The sequence below is a fragment of the Xenopus tropicalis genome, chromosome 3 (assembly GCF_000004195.4).
Source record: "Xenopus tropicalis strain Nigerian chromosome 3, UCB_Xtro_10.0, whole genome shotgun sequence".
In the NCBI taxonomy this organism is placed as follows: Eukaryota; Metazoa; Chordata; class Amphibia; order Anura; family Pipidae; genus Xenopus; species Xenopus tropicalis.
The window spans coordinates 38,786,169-38,802,234 of NC_030679.2; the positions used below are offsets into that span (position 1 = coordinate 38,786,169).

Consider the following 16,066-nt stretch of genomic DNA (forward strand, 5'->3'; position numbering starts at 1 on the left):
GCCAGTTCATGGGCACTCAGACTGTTGGGGGGCCGGAGCCCCCCCCCCCCGGACTCGCAAAATTACATTGACTTACACACAAAGATTAATCTCTCCTTTCCGCTCTGTGAAACACCGGAAAAGCTGCTTAAGCTCTCATCCCTTTGCGAGCTGATTTCCCTGCCCCAGCCGGACACAGTTCATCAGGGTTTAAGGGTAAGTGGGCAAAACTTGATAACAGAACAGTGGGCGGAGAAGCGGTTTGAAATTGGCGCGCAGGAAGCCGGGCCGAGGCCTCAGCGCTGCTCTGATGGTCGTGCATAGCAACACTTCCTGGTCAGGCCTGTTCCACAGGAAACGTCAGAAGAGTTTGCAACAGCCCAGCGCTTGTTAGCAGCCTGCGCAGATCTGGGCACTTAGTAACTCCGCCTACTCATCAAACGTTAGTCGGGAAGGTGGCATTCTGGGTTGGGTTTTGCAATAAAATACTTGACTTGTCTGTGACGTTCCAGTTATTTTGTGCTTAGACTGTTGACTGTGTGTGAATGTTGTGTTCAGATAGTCATAGGATTTCGGTTTCGAATCCATGGAGTTAGGGCCAAAAACTCCGCTGCCAGGGGTGAGGATGCAGCGGGGGCCAGGTAAATTACCCTGGGGGGCCAGATCCGTCCCGTGGGTCGTAGTTTGAGGATCCCTGGCCAAGAAGGCACATTTTATGCCCACTAGATTCAAGGCCCCTGAAGTCAATGGGAAACATTTTATACATAAAGATATCACAGCAACAACAGTGGCTCCTTCCAAAAAGACATAGGACTAATTCTGTGCGGGCATCTGTGCTCTCCTGTGTGTTCTGCTTGATGCATTATTGTTATACAAGATGTGTAAAATCACAGAGTAATGCAGTGGGTACAGAAAGACTACAGATGGCTTTGTTGTAAAGTTTATGTCAACAACCAATTACTTATGAATCAATCCCCCAATTCACACAAAAAGGCAACAAACAAACCCGATAAAACAGCCAATTAGATGAAGCCATTTTCCAAACATGAAGAGGCTAATGAAAACTAGACTTAATTTAGGGCCATGATATAGAGTTAACCTTGATGAGGGTGACTTAGCACTTTTATAATTGCACATTTGTGAATAATCCTCCCCTCCCTTTTAATAAATGTATGTAGTTGCAAATAACAGATTACAAGTAAAAATAAATACTTGCTGTTATATAATTCACTAGACTGATCTTATTTCACAAACATTCCTGACTGCAAATTCTTCAGCTGGTGAAAAAGGTCTCATATTGGTGAAATGTAGATTTAATGTGTAATGGAAAGGTTAATGTAAGACAACTGATACCCCGGTGTAGAAAGCAAGCACATTCCTAGGTGATCCATCAACTTGAAACAAGATATGTATCAATTATTTGAAAAAGATGAATTACATATATTAGACATGGAAATATCAATTGTACCCTTCATAAATAAAGAAGTTTAAACAATTTAGGGTTGATTCACTAAGGTGCGTTAAAACGAGCGCTATTTATAGCATGCATTGAAAATTTTGCAGTCTTTGTGTGGTTGGGGGTAGTCTTCAAGGCAAAAAAATAGCCAAACTCCTTAGCATCTCCCACAGGCTTTTTAAGTTTAAAATCCAACTACAAAATGTCATAAATTAGTGTGGCCAAACAGTATGGTGGGAATTGGAGAAACATCATTGTAAAGGTTGTAACCTGTAGAATCACACAGTAAAATGCATTCAACTTCTTCCATTATCTCTGCTTTAAACACTATGACCAGTGGCCCCGAGACTGTTATGGTCCACTGCAGGCTTAGACTGGCAATCTGTGGGTTCTGGCAATGCCAGAGGGGCTGCTGTAAGATGCCATAGACAGTCACTATTTAGTGGGCCTGTGGGGGGCTGTTTGGGCCTCTTTGTACTTGAAATGCCAGGGCCTATTTGGGCAATGTTACACCACTGGCCTTTAATGCAAAAGCCAATGTATTAGGTAGCTCTCAGTGAGTTTAATTGCTAAGGTTATTCCATAGGGCTACACCACCATCTACCTTTATTGCCCAGGTATCCCTCATTAGACTTACCAACTCATGAAACTTATAGTAACTGTGTGCTAGCAAGTCTAAATTGGTGCTCGTGCATTTTTTAGTAATTGAACTTACTGGGGGTGCCTGTCATATTGCCACCTCAGTGAATTCAGGTTTCCTTGTCTTTAACTTTATAATTTGAAAGAGAAGGAATGAATTAATATCCCTTTAAACAAGCCTCACCCAATATTTTGCCATAGTATGTATTTTATTAATTTATTTAATTATGCCCTATTTTCTTAGAATAAAAGTTTACCTTTGCACATGTTCTTGTAATGATCTGAGTCATGATTACGTTTTGGGCTAATTGTCATCCAATAAAGAGAATGTATGTTCCCCCTCTTCAATTCAAGCTGTCAACTAACAGGTTTTCATTTTTTTGGATTTATTTTCCAGTTTTCTAAATAACATTGTTATGGTGATTGTCATTAACCATCTGGCAGAAGCCAAAAATGAGACTGTGCAACTGCCTGTAGAAACGAATATAAATTTCAAATCAGTTGTTTTTGTTACGATGCTACAAAATTAAAATGACTGATCGTTATTGGAGACGGAGAAGCAGAATGAATATAAATGCTCTCATTTACAATTGATACTTGCGCAGTTCAAGCATGATTACAGAATATCAAAATCCTATCTATCCTAGCTATGTTTAAGAAGTAAGAAAAACATATTTGCAGAAATAGGATATGTACAACAAGCAGCAAACCGTTACATCTAATTTACCCAAAAGAGGAGTCAAGTGGTGTAATTCTTGTTCAACTGTTGTTGCTATTACAGTCTTGACTAAACAGCCACTGGAAACAGGTACAGTATCCAGAGCTAACCAATCAGAAGCTTTCTTTCAAATTACCACCAGAAAATTATATTTAACGTTAAAGCTTTTATGAACCACATACTTTGCACCTGGTAGAAGAATAACAATTTATAGCTGTTGTCTTATATCTAAGCAAGCTTTGTAAGTGCAGTATCAACTAGTTTGGGCCAATGCTGTGGGCTTTGTTGTTGCCATTTACATCACTTTAATTTCATTATAAAAATGTAATAGGTGTATATTTAGTTTAATTTATAATACTGGGCTTGTTTAAAGGCAATAGTATTTTATATGCTCGTCACATACTGTTTTTTCTTCACATTTTACCAAACAAATCACTGTAATATTTGAACAATGGAAATTAACAGCACAGCACCTCTGCATTTACACTAATGTGGTTGTCACAAACATAGAAGAAAGGGTTAAGCTTGTTTGTTTGCAAAAGGTCCCCTGAATTAGATATTTATAAGGAACCAGGCACTGAAAACTGTGAATTAATATGGATGCCAATTAATAGATTCTTTGTTGAATTCTTTTTTTGAAGCAGACAACCTAGCCGTGCATGCAAATAGTTCATTTACCTCATTTGTAGAATTCAATGCTGAATAAAGAATAAGATCTGTGTAATTAAAACGCTTACCAAATACTAAACAAATATAAAAGGAAACTCAGAGAAAGAATAATTGTACCTTCTTTTGGGAATAAAATTCAAATTGCAAATTCTTAATGCAGGCAAGGTCAACAACCTTTTCCTTACTGCCACCACTCTGCTTACTTCCCAAAAGATTTATTTTATATTGCCATGATAAATTACTTTTAACCCTCTGTAGACAAACTAAAAGAGCCAATCATACCTACTTACTACTTATTCAGATGTGCACAACCACCTGCACAAATAGAAACATGGCTCTGGAGACCCACAGTCATGGCAGCAATACTGTATGTAAGGTCTGCTAATAAGGTCCACTGTTTATTATTTCTACACTCAGAACTGAACAGAACCAAAAGATGAATGTACCTTTAGTGGTTGTTCACCCTTCTGCACCAGCTAGATTTACCCTCCTTTGTGCAAATATGTATTTCTTATATTGGTGTGGTGCATTAGTTTACATATGTAACCATCCCTAAAGGCACAGGTTGGGGGTTTGAAAATAGCAATTTGTAACTACTAGTCTCTAAATGTCTCAACATTTCTTAAGGTTTTTTCTATGAGGAGCAAGAAAGCAATGCATAAGCAGAGATACAGTTATTTAGGGCAAATCATTCTGTTAGTAGTAGAGTAATATGCCAACACATACTTTACCTGTGTATGTGCCTAGAAAGATGCCCCCCAACCCACCATGGTTTTTAAGGTTTTGTAAATCTAGATGTAAAGTGTAGATATTGTATAGGAGAGGACATAGTGAGAATTAAAGTAATGTTGTCTGAAAAGAAATCAGGAGATATTTGGAATACTGTCTGACTTATCATTATATTTGTTTTATTTCATTTCCTACTAGAAAGAGAATATTCCTTTCTTATCCTCACAACATCTTTTATTGATACCTATTAGAAATAATGATAATATGAATTAAAGTATTGAGTTCAATACTTAGAAAGTAAACGTTTTCAATATTTAGTTTACTGTTTACTGTGAGAGCCAGTGCACTTGTTTACTAGCATGGTACTTAACAGAAATAAGAGAGGGATGGTTGAACACGCTTCAGAATTCTAAGAATTTCAGTGATTCACAAGTAAGAGATATTGCTTAAAACATTTGGATTGCTATAGATAATTGTTAAAACAAAAGCAAGCATCATTTGCTCCAGTATGGGTTATATTTTTTTCCAAAAGCAATACAAAAAAGCTTTAAGATTTTGTAGGTGAAACAAACAGGTACTCTGCTGTTGCAACCAACCCCCACTCTTTCCTCTTCTGTCTCACTGTCAGTTAAAGACTGCCACTTTTTATAGGTCTCTGGTATGGCCCCACCTTGAATATGCAGTGCAGTTTTGGGTTCCAGTCCTTAAGAAGTATATTAATTAGCTGGAGAGAGTGCAGAGACTGTAACTAAACTGGTAAAGGGATGGAAGATTTAAGCTATGAGGTTAGACTGTCAAGGTTGGGGTTGTTTTCTCTGGAAAAAAGGCGCTTGAAGGGGACATGATTACTCTGTACAAGTACATTAGAGGGGATAATAGGCAGATAGTAGGGGCAGAGTAGGTGGTTCTTCCCGGTGACGGTAGTGAGGTTGGGGAATGCCCTTCTGAGTGAAGGTGTGATGGCAGATTCTGTTAAAGTCAGTTGCTTGGATAATTTCTTGAAAAAGCAATGAAAGGCTATTGTGATAGTATTATCTACAATTAGACAAACACAAACAGAAAGTAATGGCAGCGACAGGAAAATGAACTAGAACCTGATTGGGACCAGGACAGAAAAAGAAGCTCAAGAACTAGCAGTACACCCCGAAATTCACATAATGGAACCTATGACAGAGAGTTTGAGATTAGGGGTTTATATTAACAGTTTCTAATGGGAGGTGTCAGTTACTGAGCTTCACCCTCTGTGTTATGCAGTGCACCATGCAGGCTTTAGGGAAATAAGCTAGGGATCCTATAAAATTCCTTTGCAGCCTTGGGGTAAGGCCAGTGTTCTATTTAGCAACCTGCCTTCTTGTGAATCATTCAGTTACCTGTTCAGTAAAAACTGCCTGCTTATATATTGCTTTAGTCTCATATTAGCTATCTGCCTCTCCAGTTTTCCACATTTTCGTCTACTCCATTTTTGTTATCCCCATCCCTCAACATCTTTAGTTACATTGCATCTGCTACACTGTATTATTAGTGGTACTTGTGGTTCAGGTCATAACGATATAACAAAATGATCTTGAAAAAAAAAAATATATATCTTTTTTCCTAAAATATCCATCATTTTACCCCACTCCTAAATCAATCACCAGTAATATGTGTACCTACAAATTTATAAATATATAGGAATAGTAATGGGAATGAGTACCCGGGTACTACAAAGTTTTAACATTATAGGGCAGCACGGAAATTGTCAATAAGAGTTTAACACATATTAGATGTTACATACAATTCAGCCAAAATAATGCTTTATCTACTTTTGCCTATACAATGTACTATGCTGAACTACATATAAATAATATCACGTACAAAAAAGTAAGTAAAAATGACATTTTATCCCATAAATAATAATTTGCCAGCAACACATACTAGTTCGTAGGGTACCTCAGCCTCCAGTGCACATTTCACTAAATGCTTTAACTGGGGCTCCAGTTTTTCTCTGTATTCTAGTATATAACCTCTACCCACTAACATTACCTTTTTTGGTATTTAGATTTAGCCACAGACTGAAATACCTCACACAATTCTGTATCTTTATTTCCCATATAATACTAAAGTGGATTGTCATTGCCATGTTGATTATTTTTGTGTCTTGTTAACCAGTTCACTATTGAAGGATATTTTTACTTACCTGTGGCAGCGTGCAGTTTCCTGCTGTATTCCTCTTCTCCTTAGTCCCTGTGGGAAATAAAGACTCTATGTAGACTCATTTCTGTCTGTTCTATCAATTTAAATAAAGTATAGTCACTACTTACTGCATCTATTTTCTAAGTCTGAGAGCTCTGGGGTTTTCCTATTATATCATCCCCAGCTTGTGTTAGACTTTTAGTTACAGTTTTTTTTTTATTAGCAAGATGTGGATGTTATGAAGCACTTAATAAATCAGGAGTAAATACATTTTGGACATTTTTTGCAATTGTTAAAATGCAGGCTTCTAATTAGATAAGGCAGGAGGAAAATATTGGAGGTCCAGGAATCTGATTGTTATACAGGTATGGGACCTGTTATCCAGAATGTTCGGGACCTGGGGGTTTCTGGATAAGGGATCTTTCAATAATTTGGATCTCCATAACATAAGTCTGTTAAAAATCCTTTAAATATTGAATAAACCCAATAGGCTTAATTATAATATAATTAGGATTAATTATATATTAGTTGGGATAAAGTGCAAGGTACTGTTTTATTATTACAGAGAAAAATCATTTTAAAAAATTAGAATTATTTGCTTATAATGGAGTCTACGGGAGATGGCCTTTCCGTAATTTGGTACTTTCTGGATAACGGCTTTCCGGATAAGGGATCCCATACCTGTACATTTTGAAAAGAAACAACTAATTTGAGTAATACCATTAAAGGGGCAGTTTACCTTTTAGTTAACTTTATGTGGTCAATTTTCCTTGTTACCTACCTCTATATATACACATATGTATACATACAAATACTTTTTTTAAAACACAGGTGTGGACCAGAAACTGTTAATAATATAAGAGGGAACATAATTATTTATTTACCAGAACCAAAAACAGCTGCGTGGTTTCAAGAATCTGTATTAACAAATCATATAGGAGCATAACAATTTTAGCTCTCAACTGCAGAATATCAAGTGCTCCTTTTCTTGACTTGGAAAGAAAGTCCCATGAGTCTTAAGTCTATAAGTTACAAGTTCTTGCTAAGTAAGCACTAAGTGGCACACCCTCAGCTCACCTCACTCTTGCACCCCTTATATCTGCTTCTAGCCATATTAACATGGACATTTGGAACTGTGCTATAGTAATTAATGCACAACTAATATGGACAGTTAATTTGGACATGGACCTTTAATTTTTTCATTTTTTGATGTTTTAATAACATCTAACACATTATTTATTAGTATACAATTGGGAGCGGAGATTCTTCTGTTTTATGTAATTCTAACGTTTGCTGCTGATGTGTATGCTGCTATGATGTAGGTTTCATTTTTCCACCAACCGATTTCATGGTCTATATAGCTAACAAAGAGGCACTTGCCCAAAACATTGTATATTAGTAAATAAATGCAGGGCAGACCCTCACATTGCACAGCCTTGTTGTGCTGGTAACCATTCCTATTTTTGGAGGGGTGCGGCCAACCCTGAATGATCACCAGGTATCAGATACTCTAGTAAGTACCCTACGTTCATTTTGGTTCATCTTTTCTTGTAATGAATTGCAGTTCCCAATTATAGGAAGTACTTTAAATGCATGAGCAGCTATCAGGACACCTCAGAAACCCCAAGAGACATACATCTAGCTAGCACTTTACGGCTTGCTGATCCTAATCCCTTTTTCATTCCTTTTGAATTTTGCACATTTAAAAAATGACACCAGTGCTTTAATCCGTTTGTAAAATCAAGTGATGACCGAATCTGTTCCATTTCATTGAACTGAAAATTTTGTGAAATGGTGAAAACTTACACCTACCTTACAATTTTTTTCATGAGCACAAGTTTTTTTGATGCAACTGTAACTTTTTCCTTAATCTGTAAATTTCGGTTGCAGCAAATTGTTGCAACAGTTTCGCAAAAAAAAAAAAAATCACTGATGCCAAAATGTGGAATTTCACTAGGAATCCATACCTGACAAAAACATTTTGCTCATTACTAGTTTAATCAACAAAAAAAAAGCAAAAGTGTTTTGCACTGAGACTTTTATTTTAGTCAGATTGAGAGAAAAAAATTACTGTTACATCATATGACCTAATCTATAACTTGGATTAATTAAGATTTAGGTAACACAAATATGGCTTGGCAATAATATATGATATATAACTATGCAGATAAGACAGCTCATTTATAAGGTATGTCACATTCTGATATTCAGGCGTTATTTATTTGTTGAGGGCTTTCACTTTCTCAATCTTGCGGGTAGGCAGGTTTAACAAAAAGTTTAAACTTAAAGAAACTCTGTTACTATATTTCTAAATCTATGACAAAAATTTTGTCATTGGTATCCATAGCAACAGAGTTAGTGTTCACAGGAAATGTGATGTCATCACTGCCAGCAACACAATTGCTTTCTCACACAGACGAGTGAGACTGAGTGTTAGTCTATCATTTAGTGTTGGTGCAGACAGTCACAGACTAGCTGTACTGACACTAAAAGATTCACATTTAATTTTTTGTTTATTTCTATATTATTATAGCTTTTTAAAAAATCTTTTATCATGGAAACAACTCTTCAAGTATGTAAAATTTGCTGTGAAGAATGCTGCATAATGCTGCAGAAATGCTGCACAAACTCCCTTCATGGATGCCAGAAGATCTGCAAAGGACTATTGCAGACATGTCAATGCTTTAGGGAGACTTGCCTGTGCGGATTCAACCGGCAGTGTCTGTCATCATGGTGCCCCAAGTTCTCTGACTTCACGCCAGTTCATGAGCTTTCGGTATTGGATCGTCTGGATGAGGATTTAGAAGACAAAAAGCCGGCTACACCTAAGCTTAAAGAGGACAGTAAAATTAGGGAGGTGCTGAGCAGCTTTGTTGCCTTCTTCTTTGGCCTCTTGCTCACATCTCTCTATGGCTTTACTGTTCTATTACTACTGAACTATAACCTGTATTTTTGCATAGTGACAACCCTAATAATAGGATTCTTTCTATCACTGGGAATGGCTTTCTACCCCACTATACGGGTTACTGTGCTGCTTATGTTGCCACACTTATTGTCAGGTAGGAAACCAGCAGAACTAGTTCACATCTATTATTATTATTATTAATATTTATGTATAAAGCGACAATGACTATTGCTGTGTAATATACACGTGTAGCTTTCCATACAATATAGCCTTGCTTACAGAACCCATTTATTAGAAATCCCATAGTTCTAAAATACAATACTCTGTTTAGCTGCAGATTAGCATGATGCAGTACTAATAATTGTCTTATTTCATATCACATTTTTCACAGCTCGTGGCAAATATTTGATCATGGTGTTTGCAATTAGCTTGTGCTTGAAAGGACCAGTAGCGAATACAGCAGATAATCTCCTGAGAGTAACGGGTTTTGTACGCTGTGGAGTGGAAGTGGCCATAAACAAGACAGAAGATACTGTTTTGGCCCTCACAAAGCCTTTGTTGAGTAAGTAAACATTTAAGGAGTGGCTTTAGTGGCTGAAAAATGTCTTACTATCATGTTCTTAATCATGCACATTATTTTTCAGGGTTTGCAGATTCGATTAAGAAGCTTGCGAAAGGTTTCAAAAAGGTTGGTGATAAGGCAAATGAATTCTTGGACGCCTTGTCTTTTGAAATGAAGCACATAGGTAAGTTCACAATATATGAAAGGGGAATATGCAGGGAACAGGGTTTTGCTAGATGGTTAGTGGTAACGGGGGGCTGATATTGGTTTTTGGGTCATTTCTTTAAGATCAGCTTCCTGACTATTTTATATTCATGTTGACATAAATGACATAGACAATAAGGGCAGGATTTGGGTAATGAAGTGGAAGGACATCCAATAAATAGTTGCAATAACTATTTTTCTCCAGTCTTCTAGGTCAAGACTTGAGGTTCTTTTCTGTTATTATGACTGCCTTATTTACTGAGCTCTTAGTTAACTGATATTAAAGTTCACGTTGTATGAATATGCCTACACGTAGGGTTCTTTATAGATGGCTGGGTTGACGGTGCCTTGATAACCCCCTGAAAGATGCAGGGTGTCTCCTAAAGCTCTGTACAAGTGCATCATTTTGCTTTTCTCTCCATAGGTCGGACCTTACACCGAGCCTGGGACAACTTGTACAACCTACAAGAAATTTGCGATGAATTTACAGGGGCTCCAGACAAGAAATGCTTTAAGATATTTAAAACTGGTAAAGACAAATGTCTCAATGCAATGGGGAAAGCAGGCTTCCTGTGCAACACTGTGGATGCTGTCAGCTTAATTTGTCACGTGCCTGGCAGTAAGTATTAGTCTGAAGCATATTGTAATTAACACTCTGCAGCTCCTTTACTAACAATTGCCACTAGTGTAGTAACCCATGGCAACCAGATACATTTTTGCTGTCACTGATCTTCCTGCAGCTGTCTGGGCAAAGGCAATTACTGATTAATTGATATAGGCTACTGCCCAGGCACCAACTGCCTACTAAATAAGCCTGATTGTGGTCTGCACCTACCACAGTATGCCCTAAAAGGGGCAGTACAAACATTGAAAACAATAAATAGTATCATTACACATGGTGTAACTCAGCCCTGCTTCATGGATTTGTATTCTTTCTATATTTCAGCTCCGTGCCTCGTACCTGCCATCATCCAGCGCTTTGCCAGGAGCTACAAGTCTAAACGTGAGTATGACTGTTTATTGCGTAACAATGTTGGTTACTTTACTTGCTTTATACGTATTTTATATATTCATGCAAGTTTTAAATCTTTTATTCATCTTTTGCCTTTCCCATAGCGGTCCAGTGGATGATAAAGAATTTCAAGGAACAGTTTGCTTTCAACATCACAATGAACAAAGATTTTGATATCAACTTCAACTCCAGTAAAAGCCTGTTTCAGGCTGCACTGGATGTTAAAAAAGAGATAGAGAATCTAGTGGCCCCCTACAGAGAGATGATCAGCATGTTTACCTACTTTGTATTTTTCATGATCTTATATATCTATATCAAGTGAGTAAGCAGATCTCACTGCATGTATTCTTTTAATCAATGTATTACTGGTGCAAATATACTGTCTAAACTAAATATAATGTCAGAATTGCGTGTAGACAAAAGTATGGGGAATATTAGAAAAGGCGAGAATGCATATATTATGTACATCTACATTAGTGATGTGCGGGCTGGCCGATACCCACAGGTTTACCAGCGGTTCAGGCGGGTTCGGGTCAACCTCAGCACATTAGTTGCGGGTCACGGCTGGGTTCGGGTTTAGCTCTTCCACTTGATCTCCCCGCCCGCAAAACTGTCGGCTGCATCTTCCAGCTTCTGAATTTATATACGCCCCCCCCCTTTTGTGATGTCATTGCAGGGAGGGGTGGGCGCAGTTCTATAAATACAGGGCAAAAGCCGGGTCAGGTAGGGTTTGGGTTGGGAGCAGACGGGTTAGGGTCTAATCTACATGTTCTTGGGGAGCACATATATTATTACATGCAATTTTGTCTTGCACATGGGAATCCATTATTTTTTTATAACCTAATGTTTCTTCCTTCCCACTAGGGCATTATGGTATCGCACACATTATTTATTTGATGATAATTTTGACAATATTTATATAACGAGGAATTTTGTGGAGTTAGATGTGATGAGGGGCAGGAGAGGTGCCAAAACCCTTTTGCCTCTAACTTACAAGGAAAGTAAGACATTTGTCCGGCCAGGTAAGAACTAAGACATTTCCACTACTTGCATTAATACCTATCATTACATACTGACTATTCACGTGTGCTTTCTCTTATTTTTCTTTACAGCTTCATTGGCTCTTACCAAGAAGGAGAAGGTAGGACGTGGACCTGATATGGTTAATATCTTCAGAATCCTACTATTTGCCTGCTGTTTCATGTGTATGGATTACTCTGTCTATTGGATACTGGCTGTGGCAAATTACGTTCTGAAAGGAGATTTACTAGTAAAAGGTTAGTGCTTCACACACAGCTGCCCTTTACTAGGGCTGATTTGCAAGATTTCTGAATTTTAATTTTAAGTTTTTTTTTTTTAAATTTTAATTTTAAGTTTTCTTCCTTAAATATTGCTTGTAAATCATTAATGCCAGTAGGAAGGGTCTTGCTGTAATTTATATTTTGTATTTGAACAACCGGTTAATCCTGATGAAGTAACTGTGATGTCTTTTCTTTTATTAGTTTCTGATGCTCCCAATGTGAGAGTAAATGGGAATAGTTTCTTCCGTGAGACGATTCATTCCATGGTTGATTCTTATAATACCCTGTATCCAGACAAAGTAAAATCTGTATCCCAAAACTGTCTGGCTATTCCTTTGGAGCCCAACTACTCAGAGTACCGCTTGATTGGTAAGTAAAAGTGGGTTTGAATTATGCTTTATTGGAAGATAACACTTTAAAATAACATGGTGTAAATGTTAAAATGGATTCTTAAGGATTGCTAGTTTGCAGGTATATCTCACAAACCCCAATTTTTCTTCCCGCAGCAATAGTACTTGCACTAGCCTTCTTTGTCTGTACATTCGGAGCTTATATTGAAAGACTGAAGCACTCTATATGTGCTTACTACTATCCATTCCGCGAACAGGTAAGGGTCAGAACTCACAGAACATGTAATTTCCTGTATTGAACTCATATAGAGATAGAATCTGACTTTAGGCACTTTTTTTCTATTTTCATGTAGCAAAGAATCTGTTTCTTATACAATACTCTGATGTCCAAGCGTATGAGCAAGGGAGACATTTTGCTCAATTTAGTCAGGCGAACAGGCGACGAGGGACATACAAATTTAATCGATATATTGGCATCAAAGTACGTATCTGTATATACCTTACTTGGAAAAATATATACATTAGAATATATATATTGTATTCATATAACACTATAAATATATAACTAATTGTAACTTAACCTTATTTTGTAGATTTCCTTGGATGTCTAAATTCCAAGAAGCCAAAAAAGCAGAGTGCTGTGTAGCCTGTGCCAAGATCTGCAGTGACTATAACAGTTTTGAATTCAGACCATGCCTCACCAGTGGGTGCAAAGGTAGGTTTTTTAATGCACATCTCAGCACAGTACCTGGTAACCATCCTAAATCCAAGCAGACTTCTCAGCTGCCAAATGTTGCTGCCTTACTCAATTATTAGTCCCTATCATATCTTTATTTACCTTTGCTTCTCCACAGGTCTGTACTGCAGAGACTGTACTGACATGCTGTGCAACACTTGTATGATCTGTATGATGCCGTTCATATATGAAGATAACATAGATGTGGAGATGTAAGTTCTACTGGGATATTTTTTTATTTAACACCAGGTTTCCTTCTAAAGTGATAGATATGCAAAAAAATATCTTGCAGGCCACCTTTTGAGTAGCATCTAAATGTGAAACGTTTTCCTAAGTTCCTTGCAAGTAGCCCTATGTGACAGGTTTTATTGTAGAATATAAATGCAATTTATGTATGCACTTACTTAAATTCACAAATTATCTAATATTTGCAGATCATGGAATATGCTAAACTATTAATTGCTATAGTGGTTTCTCTTGGTATGGTAATAGGTATTTTAATCTATTGTACTTTTACCTGTTGCTCCCTAGAGATAGCTTGTAAATGCTGCGCCACTTGTCACAGAATGGTGTTTGTGAGTTGCACTGTCAATGTGACTCGCAATAAAACATGTTGTATAAAGGAATGCAATGTGATCTTGGAATATTCCATTTTATACTCCATTTTAACCAGTCATGCTTTTTTATTATCATTAGGGACTCCAGTGATGAAGAAGAGGTTCTTATATGGATGCACATACGGAAAAATACTGAAAAGACGCACACACTAAAGAGGAGTACGTTGAAAAAACGTATAGAGTATACTGCAAGTGATGTAAAGACCCGTGCAAAGAGAGGCAGTATTAAATATCAGCAATTGCTTGAAAAGATGAAGGACTTGAAAGAAGATTGCGAGACTTCAGAGTCTGACACTGAGAGCACTAGGAGCAGTGATTCAGAGTAAGATATAACTGTCCTATGTGATGTCAGCACTTATATTTTTATTAAACTTGTGGCAGTAAATGATTTAAGGGGCAGCGTTTAGTCAATATTTTGTTATATTACATGAACCTGACTGTCTGCTGGTGGTCTAGCAGAATGTGCTCTAAGCTAAGGTGCTCTTTTTATCTGTGATTGCAGAGAGACAGACTTTGAATATCAGGACAGATCTGAAGCAAGTGACAGCTCTGATGAGGAAACATCAGTAGAAAATCCTTAAAATAACTCGGATTCTCGTAGAAAGATTGATTTTGCCACACTAAAAGACTTAAAAAAAGAAAGAAAAAGTAACAAGGACTTTTAATAAGTCAAGTAAAAGAACTGTTATTTGAAAGGACTTATTTGGATGTATAAAAAACTTGTGGTCACATGGAAGGAGAGTGGTGTGTGGGAGGGTAAGGAGGGGGGCCCAGTTATATAAAAAAGTCCAACTGGGCCCATATGCTTCAAGCTACACACCTGAACTGTAAAAATGGAGAAGACAACAGATCTGCTACAATGCCACTGTCACCGTACTACACTGAGTTCCTGCAGACTGGTCTAGAACAGGTAAGACTATTCTTTGTACTTAAGGCAGGCATGTGGATGCTCATGTCATACTGTTCATAGGTTGTCTTTAAGATGTGCCTTATATTTGTAGGACATGTCTCTGTCACTCTGATTTCCCTCAGTGTGGGTGTCACTTGTTTCTGGCCCATTGGCAGCATTCAAGAAATAGTAACATCAAAAATCATCCTGTATTAGAATTATTAGGAAAATTGTGTGCAAGTTTCTTGGGGCGGATGGGGTTTTATAGTAGGCTGCGGTTTGTGTTGTGCTGCACATTCCCATTTTAATCCAGGATTTATATAACTAAAGAGACAAGCATTCTTTTGAAATATTTTATAATCTGGAAGCATGGCATTTTTGGATAAGCAATGGTTGCTTCAAGAACTGGCACTGATAATGGAGGGTCTTGCCACTAGCCTTTATCCATTTCATAATAGAAGTAGCCTCATAGTAGCCCCATTACCCAAATTAATTGAGGCTTGAGGCCTTTATAGTCACAGTATTTGGGCTTCAGTAATTTCTTAAGACTAGTACTAATAGTTTGTTTTTCTCCACTACTTGTTTCATTTGACCTTTGTTGGACCGTTCCTTTTTTATTAGTTGAGAAAATACCATTTTTTTTTAATTTCAGGAAACATGCATTTTGCAGGATAAGGTGGAATTCTAAAATTAAGTCAGATCTGTGAAGACAATAAGCACAAAAAAAAAAAGAAAAAGCACACAAAATTATTTACTGGTGTAAAAATATACCTCCAACCTGTTTAATAAAAATGTGCAAAGATAACTTTTTTTTGTCTTTTTTCCCTGGTTTCTATAGTGTTTATAATGAAAAGAATCATTTGTGATGTAAAATCCCAATAAAAATACCTACTGGATCAACAATATACTTAAAGTGGTAGTTTACCTTTCAATTAAAATTTATTATAATGTAGGCATTGATATTCTGAAAAAATTGCAAGATATTGAAGTTTTTTAATCATTTAGATTTGTGTTCAGTAGCTCTCCAATATAAAATGCGCTCCATGTGACTGTACTTGCCTGATGCAATGGGACTGGGTGCAGGGAAAGGCTGATGGCAGCGTAGGGGCTGATTCTTGGCCTGTGTTT

General features: G+C 37.2%; 2 protein-coding genes across 2 annotated transcripts; both read left to right on the forward strand.

Moving 5' to 3' along the window:
* The first annotated feature begins 8,871 nt into the window (after positions 1-8,871).
* LOC116409477 (DC-STAMP domain-containing protein 2-like) lies at positions 8,872-10,097 on the forward strand. The gene is made up of 3 exons (XM_031898133.1): positions 8,872-9,421; positions 9,659-9,829; positions 9,912-10,097. Exons 1-3 carry the CDS (start codon positions 8,917-8,919, stop codon positions 10,088-10,090), a joined length of 855 nt encoding a protein of 284 aa, XP_031753993.1. The 5' UTR covers positions 8,872-8,916; the 3' UTR covers positions 10,091-10,097.
* Positions 10,098-10,511: 414 nt separating this feature from the next.
* Positions 10,512-14,957, forward strand: LOC116409478 (DC-STAMP domain-containing protein 2-like). The gene is made up of 12 exons (XM_031898134.1): positions 10,512-10,652; positions 10,980-11,036; positions 11,150-11,363; positions 11,910-12,067; positions 12,158-12,322; positions 12,548-12,715; positions 12,853-12,953; positions 13,050-13,177; positions 13,290-13,411; positions 13,551-13,644; positions 14,129-14,371; positions 14,552-14,957. Exons 1-12 carry the CDS (start codon positions 10,586-10,588, stop codon positions 14,628-14,630), a joined length of 1,596 nt encoding a protein of 531 aa, XP_031753994.1. The 5' UTR covers positions 10,512-10,585; the 3' UTR covers positions 14,631-14,957.
* Positions 14,958-16,066: the final 1,109 nt, after the last annotated feature.

What these genes read in the sequence shown, in the direction of transcription:
- LOC116409477 (XM_031898133.1), top strand. Translation starts at nt 8,917, where the DNA reads ATGGAAACAACTCTTCAAGTATGTAAAATTTGCTGTGAAGAATGCTGC. An exon ending in GTTGCCACACTTATTGTCAG is followed by an intron (nt 9,422 to 9,658) that starts GTAGGAAACCAG and finishes CATTTTTCACAG; the next exon opens with CTCGTGGCAAATATTTGATC. An exon ending in CCTCACAAAGCCTTTGTTGA is followed by an intron (nt 9,830 to 9,911) that starts GTAAGTAAACAT and finishes ATTATTTTTCAG; the next exon opens with GGTTTGCAGATTCGATTAAG.
- LOC116409478 (XM_031898134.1), top strand. Translation starts at nt 10,586, where the DNA reads ATGGGGAAAGCAGGCTTCCTGTGCAACACTGTGGATGCTGTCAGCTTA. An exon ending in ATCGATATATTGGCATCAAA is followed by an intron (nt 13,178 to 13,289) that starts GTACGTATCTGT and finishes CTTATTTTGTAG; the next exon opens with ATTTCCTTGGATGTCTAAAT. An exon ending in CCTCACCAGTGGGTGCAAAG is followed by an intron (nt 13,412 to 13,550) that starts GTAGGTTTTTTA and finishes GCTTCTCCACAG; the next exon opens with GTCTGTACTGCAGAGACTGT.